Raw genomic sequence first — 7,500 nt, 5'->3', positions numbered from 1 at the left:
GCGGCAGTCGCGCGCCGCCGCCGCCTCCGCGCGGTGGCTCATCACGGCCACTGTGTAGGCGTCGCCGTTGCCCGCGCCGCCGCGGAGCGTGCCGCCGCCGGGGTTGACCGGGAGCCCCTTGGCGGCGAGCTGCATGGTCTGTGTGTGTGTGTGTGTGTGTGTGTGTGTGTGTGTGTGTGTGTGTGTGTGTGTGTGTGTGTGTGTGTGTGTTTGTGTGTGTGTGTGTGTGTGTTGGTGTATGTGGGGTGGGGTTGGTGTATGTGGGGTTGTCTCCCGGAACCCAAGCGGAAGCCAAGAACCACGCGTGACGGTGGGTGTGGTGTGCATGGGGGCGGGCGAAACGGCGGGTACGACACGCGTCGCCCCATGCAGCGCAGTGCCACGTGCCACGTCACATCCCCAGCAACACAATTCACCCGAGGCTTTCTCAGACGGCTATCTTACTAGGAATGTTGGAAACACCGTGTGTAAACACCCTCGCACCGCCCACTCACCAGCCCGCCCTCCAGCGCCTCCATAGTCGCAAGGTCCGCCCCCTTCAGCCCAGAGGCTGTAGCACCACCGCCGCCGCCGTGCTTGCCGTTGGCTGTAGCAGCTGCCGCTGTGCGCTCGCCGCGCCCCAGTGTCGCCGCCACCGCGGCGGCGGCGGCGGTGTTGGCAGCTGTCGTGGCGGCCAGGGCAGCGTCGCGGCCGGCTCCGGGGAAGGCGGAGCCGGTCAGGCGGCATTGCACTGGTTTGGAGTTGAACTCTGCGATTCGGACCTGCGCAGGAGACACGGGAAGGGAGAGAGGATGCGAGAGGGATTGGGAGAGAGAGAGAGACGGAAAGCGAGAGGGATACTTATGCAAGGGCGGCGTTGAGTGTGAGGGGGCATGCGTAGAAGCCAACACCAACCGCGCTCATCGGCGCCGTGGCATCACCCGGACTCAATCGTCAAGCCGTGCGCCCGTCGTCTTCTCATGGACTCGCCCCACTGACCCTCGCCGCTGCCAGCCCCCGGCCCCGTGCCCCGCTCCCGTTGCGCCCGTTGCCCCCGTCCCCGCTCCTTCCCGCTCCTCCCCCCTCCTCCCGCTCCTCATCGCTTGCAACTAACGCCTCTGCCTTTGGGCTGGAATTTACAACCCCTCCTCCATCCCCTCCTCCTCCACCGAGTATTTGGTATGCAGTCTAGGGTGCAGCGACACGCGGCTCCAACATCGCCTTCTCCCAACTACCCATGCCCGGAATCCCTTCCGCCCCTGCCCCATTGGTTTCGGTGTAGTTTGGGCTGGTATCTACACCCCCCCCCCCACACACACACACACACACACACCCTTGCCCCTCACCTCGATGACTGCCTCCTCCGTCGTGAGCGCCAGCGGGCAGAACCACATGTCCACCGTCACACGCCCTCGGCCCGGCACCACCCCGCGGGCCGGCTCCACTCGGAATGCGGGATTGGGCTTGACCTCCACGATCTCGTACTCGAAGTCCACAGGCACCTGGAGGGGGGGTTGCATTCATGATGATTTAAGGAGTGAAGGCGTAGCCAGGAACAGTAGTAGGGGGGGGGGGTTGCAAAGATGGTTTGGGAAGCGGTGAGAGGTTGAGAGGGAGGTCAATACCATACAGGTAGGGGTGGGGCAAGCGGATGTGTAGGTTAAAGGCAACCGCAACAGCTGGCCCCTTACCGCATGAGACGGGCTGCACAGCGCCACAGCGAACCCCAGCGCCAACCGTCACCGCATGCTTCAGCTGGCGCTTCGGTGGATCGCTCCCCGCGCCCTTCCTGCCCTCTCCCTCCTCCCTCCTCCCTCCTCCCTCCCTTCGTCTGCAGTCTTCAGTGCATCCCTTAACGCTTTCCTAACCATCCTCCCCGGTCTAGTTTGGGCTTGTAATTACACACACACACACACACACACACACACACACACACACACACACACACACACACACACACACACACACACACACACTCGTGCCTCATCGTGCGCGATCAGCGTCTCCATAACCGCCGCCCGCCACGGAAGCCCATGCAGCCTAGCGATATTTGTCTCTTCGTTGCCTCTGACTCGCCCCCCTTTTTTTTTCCCGGGCATTCGTATAGTTAGTGGGATGCGTGTTAGGTCGCTAGGTAGCATGCCTGTTGCACGCCGCCCTCTTCACCGTTGCCATTTTGCATGCCCGTGACACTTCTGTGCTGCCGCCCTATGCTTTTACTTCTCTCTCTCGCTTATAGGTAAGACTGGCTACCGTGGACGAGACACCGGGGATTAGGCGTGCCCGGTAAACGTTGTAGCGCGTCGCCGACGCGGAGCATGGCAGCGCATGCGGGCGCACCTCGGAGACGAGGCTGAATGCCAAACGCCCGGGTAGGGGGTTCCAGGCAACATATGCGGGTGAGTATACTCAAGGTGACAACTGGGGCAACATCGACAAACGCGGAGCTCGGTAACCGGCGTCGGTATTTGTTGGTAACTGCGCGCGCGTGTATGGCGGAATTTTGTTCCGTTTGATTCTTTGTTTAACACACACACCTTGCACTCCAGCGTGTGGCTGCGCACCACCTCCTGCCCCAGCGCCACGCGGCCAAAGTCCACGCGGGTGGGGAACAGCGCCTCGTTGGCCACCGGGTAGGCGTGCAGCGGGATGAGCAGGTTCTCCTCCTGGGGGGCGGAGGGGGCGGGGGCGGGGGTGAAGGTAGGGGTGCGGGTGAAGGGGTGAGGGTGAAGGTGGGGTTGGAGGAAGGGGCTGGAGATGGGCGTGAGGGAGTGCGTGGGGTGGGGAGGCAGGGGTGGAAGTTGAAAGAGTACATGGGTTGCTGGGTTGTTGGGGCAGACCCTCCTCGGGTATGGGCGCAGTGCCCATCACAACCATACACGTGCCGCCTTGCGCCGAATCCCTCCACAGCCCCGTCTCACCCCGAACCCAACCTTCCATCCTGCAATCTTAATTCCCCCCATCCCCTGATCTGCTGCAACGACCTGTCAACATCATCTCGTCTTGATTAGTCATGCATGGAATCCCCAACCCAGCCATCTTCCCATCCCCTCACCCTCCCACCCTCCCACCCTCCCCCCCGCACCTCGCAGTGCACCCGCACGCAGTCGTAGTAGTAGCGGTACTGGGTGGGGCAGAACTCCACCGCCACCTCCTCCGTCATGCCGGGAGCCAGCAGGCCCTTCTTGGCGGGGCACGTCGCCTGCGCGCACACACACAGAAGCACACAGGAGCACACAGTGTTACAGACACACGCAGTTGCAGACAGCGTTGCGGACACACGCAGAAGCACGCAGGAAAGGATCTGGGCGTGGGGTGGGGTAGGGAGTGAGGCCGCCCGGCAGGCAGCACATTGCATTATCGCACGCACACGCACACACTGTCCTACGCGTCATGTTTTCCTTGTGCTCTTTAACACATGTGCACGCGCGCAACTCCGCCTCCCGACTCTCTACCCACACCACCACCACCGCCACGACCCCAAACACACACGCCGCACACCTTGAAGAAGGGCGTGCTGGGGGGAATGATGTGGAAGCGCGTGCCGCTGGCCCGCACGTTGCGTATCCGCAACACCTGGCTGTAAACCTTGCCCAGCTCATAGCCACCAAAGTTCAAGACCGCCGGCTCCGCCTGCAGAATGCGCGTGTTCCCGACCTTGCTGTACACCCGATTGTAGGTGAGCGTGTTGGGGTTCTGCAGCGGAGCGTCCTCCACCAGGCCCTGTGAGAAAGATTGTGAAGCTACTGTGTAAGCTGGACGTGCGGACGATCGCGTGACGAGGTCGGTGCAGCGATGCCACCCAGCAGCGGCACCAGGATGGCACCGAGCAAACATGCCCCACGCCGCGGCGCGCACCTCCATGGCAGGAGGAAGGCCCGAGGAGGCGAACATCGTCGCCATGATGTCAACGGGCTACCCCATTCTAAATCTGCGCGTGCGCTGCTTGCTCCGAGGAGACGGAACGCTGAAAACTCTAAGCGAGGTCAGCTCAAACGCTTCCTGGTGTTTTTGACAATGTTAATAGCTAATTATTTATGTTACAAGTGGTTTACAGCGCTGTAGACTTTCCAAGTGCGCTGTCGCAGGCACGCGTCCTTGCCCTTTCCCAAGCGATTGATCGTAAACTAAAGCAAGTGTATTACAGATAGCGGTATTCGGCCTGTGAATTTCGGCCCTTCGAATGTCACAATTTCCCCCCATGCCATTCTCTCCTAATGGGTGCAAGCGAGGGCCCGTCAAGCATATAATTCATCACACATGAATGAAATCCCCAAGGAGAGCAAGTAAGGGTAATCCGTCCTTGTTGACTTGGCGACAGACGATGACGGTTCAGAGAAGGGGCGTCCGCGACTTGCTGCAGCTGCAGTATTGTCAGATTGGGTGCGGAGCTACCGGTACAGTGGGGTGGGTCTCCCGGCGGGGAGACGCGAGCCTCCTGGACGAGGACAGAGGCGACGGGGCATGCCCAGCGCCGACACGCTCTGTGTCTGTTTGCGACAGAAGCGCCAACACAACCTCGGCTGCAGCCGGGTCAGAGGGAAAGGCAAACATCCTCCGCACACGGCTATGCTACTAGAGTTGTAGGAATGCGGTCTGTCGGGGTTGTCACACACACATAGCAGCCATCAACATGTTATCTGGGCCGGATTCCAGACGTGCTAGATGTCAGGGACATGTGACATCAACCCAACGTGACACAAAGCTCACAAGGGCGCTTCAGGAACCCGTCAACCGAACCGCCCGTCCATCCAACCGCCCAACCGGCACAAAGTCACAGCAAAACCGCACTGCACAGCACTCGCTCGCGGCTGGATCACGCACCGGACCCGCTCACGTCCTCCTCTCCTTTCATCATCTACAGTATCCAATCAACCCCGCCTGCGTGACCTACCACCCTGCTAGGGCGTGCTCGCTGGCTCATGGGCTGTGCCCCTCTCCATGTCACCGCGATGACCACGTACTTCTGCACTCGCACCTCGTGCAATCGACGCCTGTGCCCGCGCATAGACGTGGCGCACGGCGACTTGGCCGGCCCTGACCTGGGGTTCGAAGCTAGTGCCATGCTTACCACAGAAAAATGCCAAGAGTAGTGCAAGGCCACACAGCGCCCCACTGCAGGAGCTGGCCATTCGCTTAAAGCTCGCGAGCCCAAACAGTTGACGCAGTTGATCAGGACTGCATGGCTACATTGCTATCAGTCATCGACATAGTACCAATTAAGACCCTGCAGCGTGGAGGGCTGTTGGGTAAGCAACCATGAAACCAACGTTGGTGGTCTGCTTGTTCTGATCGTCTGACAACATACGAACATTGTCCTCTTGATAGCATCCTCCAGCTACTGACATAAAACAATACATGCCCTTGGGTAAACAGACTTTCGTGCCACAGACCGCGTTGGCGTGAGCCGTGAGGTTTTGCGTGCGGTGGTTGGCAGCGCACGGTCAGCGACCGGCAGGGACGGGCTGGTTTAGCGAGTGCAGATTGCGGCGCTCCTTTGGTAGGAAGAAGATGATCACAATCCCGCGCGCTGGGCCAGGCATGGCTGTGCCCGAGATGTGTTTGTACGCAGCACCTGTACACGTGAGCGCGTGAGCTTGACTTTTAGGGACCAAAGACCTCAAGTTCAGGACTGCATACGTTGTGGTGACGCGATTGCACAGCCATACATACAGGAACCCCTGTCCTGCAGCATGCGGGGTTCGCTGACTCAACGGTACTTGCGCGCGCTCAGATGGCCATCATTCTCCATCATCTGAGTGATGGTATGAGGATGCGATACAGTTTGTCCCATGGAGAAAGAGCTGGCCAATAGGAGAGGTCAAGGGAAGGAGCATGAGCATGAGCATTTACATGGGTTCGAGTCCATGTGGCCCCACTAACTCCTTTGAAGGGAAGGGACCAGCCGCGCATGCTCCATAGTGCTGTCGGATCCACCATCCTTGAACTTCTGGCCGCCCCTGCAGTTGTGCAGCCTACTGCACGAGGTACCTTTATTTTGAATCATGGAATCATTATACAACAGAGCCAGCGCGACTAGAGTTTGCACCAGAACACGCTAATCAACGTACGCATGCCGCATTTTGATAGTATCGCTTATAAGGTTGTCCCTTTTTGTACGCGTGCCGTTTCAACTTGGGGAATCCACGCCGTTTCGTGGTCTTTCACATGCCGACTGCTCGTTTGATGCTTTGAACCTTACTGGCTACCTGTAGCGCTAGGAACGTGGGATAAGTACTCAAAAGCGAGCTCTGGTGCACTGACGCGTGTCCGCGCCAAAACCCTGGCGCGCGGCCCCCGACCTGCACCACGCTGCAAGTCGCCCTGCGCTTGCGGCAAGCGGCGACCATGCGGTCGCGCGTAACCAAGGAGCCTGTGGCTTTTGAGCAATGAGGAGGATGGACCCTGAGGCAGGCCTGGCGGGCTCGGAAGCCCGCGCCTAGGGCCCTTGCTTCACCATAGCAACAAAGTCGCGACACCACACTGGAGTCTTGAGTGCCGCATCACAATGTCGCGGGCCGGCGCCGGAAGCACCACTGCCAAGGGCCGCAGCGGAGGCGGGGGAGGCGGGGGCCGAGCAGGCGGCAAGGGCGGCGGTGGAGGCGGCGGGGGAGGGAGTGCCTACCGCTACAAGTACTTGGCGGAGGAGGTGCGGGAGGCGTACCTCTCTGACAAGGAGACAGGCGTGGTGAGTGCAATGCAGGGGTGGGGTGGGGTTGGGTGGGGCTGTAATTACCAGCCCGAACTGAATCGAACCCAATACAAAGGAGCGAGGAGCAGATGGGGTGCGGTGGTTCGATCCTAATGAAACCAAGACCCAGACCCAGCCAACAGAGCGCGGTGCGGGGTAATGGCCAGTGTATCAGGGGAGGGGGCATGTGAGGGCAGGGCGGGCCCGGGGCCGGTAAAGGCAGCAGGACTGAGGTCTTACTCGGGCGGCCTAGCACGTGCGGTGCACCGCCGCAAACCCTCCGCTCACACCTCCCCACACCTCATTCCCCAAAGCTCCCCGCGTCTCGCCTCGCCTCCTCCCACACTCAACTCATCTATCTCTGGCCTGCTGCTGCTGGCAGCTACCCCGTCATCCCCGGCCGGCTCCATTGTCTCGTACCGGCCCACCTGCAGGCCATCAAATTCAAATTGCGCTAGTCAAACAACCCTTGGTATCTCCATCGGTCAACCCACTTCTAAGCTGACTTATTAGCTGGAATGGTCTGAGCCTCTGCAGCCTGTGCATACCGCCTTCACGCCCGTCTCGTGCCGTCTGCCACCTTCCGGCCTACGTTCTCTGTCTCCTCTTAGACCGCATCAGCCAGCCGCTGTCCATCCCACCTCACTATCCGCCCCGCGGACCTGCCTGCACATAGCTCGCGATGCGTGGCGCCAGTTCCTCGGGCGTGCAGTGGCGGAAGCGGCAGCGGCCGCTGTATCCGCACCGGCCTTGCAGCGAGTAGTGCAGGCAGACCTCTGGCTTAGGGACGCGGCGGCTAAGAGGCTGCCTAAGCCGGAGGTCTGCCTGCA

The 7,500-nt window shown here is 60.6% G+C and overlaps 2 protein-coding genes across 2 annotated transcripts in view; one reads left to right on the top strand and one right to left on the bottom strand.

Moving 5' to 3' along the window:
* Positions 1-4,655, bottom strand: part of CHLRE_49g761347v5 (uncharacterized protein) — a gene marked incomplete at its 3' end in the record, with an annotated part of 10,157 nt that extends 5,502 nt beyond the window's left edge. The window contains exons 1-7 of the mRNA XM_043073065.1: positions 3,838-4,655; positions 3,481-3,702; positions 3,065-3,181; positions 2,517-2,645; positions 1,326-1,481; positions 495-761; positions 1-138 (exon numbers count right to left, since the gene is read on the bottom strand). The exon at positions 1-138 is cut by the window's left edge and continues 140 nt beyond it. Of these exons, the coding sequence (XP_042914009.1) occupies positions 1-138; positions 495-761; positions 1,326-1,481; positions 2,517-2,645; positions 3,065-3,181; positions 3,481-3,702; positions 3,838-3,882 (1,074 nt within the window). The remainder of the gene's footprint in view (positions 139-494; positions 762-1,325; positions 1,482-2,516; positions 2,646-3,064; positions 3,182-3,480; positions 3,703-3,837) is intronic.
* Positions 4,656-5,965: 1,310 nt separating this feature from the next.
* On the top strand, positions 5,966-6,667 carry CHLRE_49g761297v5 (uncharacterized protein; the record flags this gene model as incomplete). The annotated part of the gene is made up of 1 exon (XM_043073064.1): positions 5,966-6,667. A coding segment is annotated over exon 1 (180 nt), but the record flags the coding sequence as incomplete, so codon positions are not given.
* Positions 6,668-7,500: the final 833 nt, after the last annotated feature.

Source organism: Chlamydomonas reinhardtii, assembly GCF_000002595.2.
Source record: "Chlamydomonas reinhardtii strain CC-503 cw92 mt+ unplaced genomic scaffold scaffold_49, whole genome shotgun sequence".
In the NCBI taxonomy this organism is placed as follows: Eukaryota; Viridiplantae; Chlorophyta; class Chlorophyceae; order Chlamydomonadales; family Chlamydomonadaceae; genus Chlamydomonas; species Chlamydomonas reinhardtii.
This window is presented reverse-complemented; position numbering and strand designations above follow the sequence as displayed.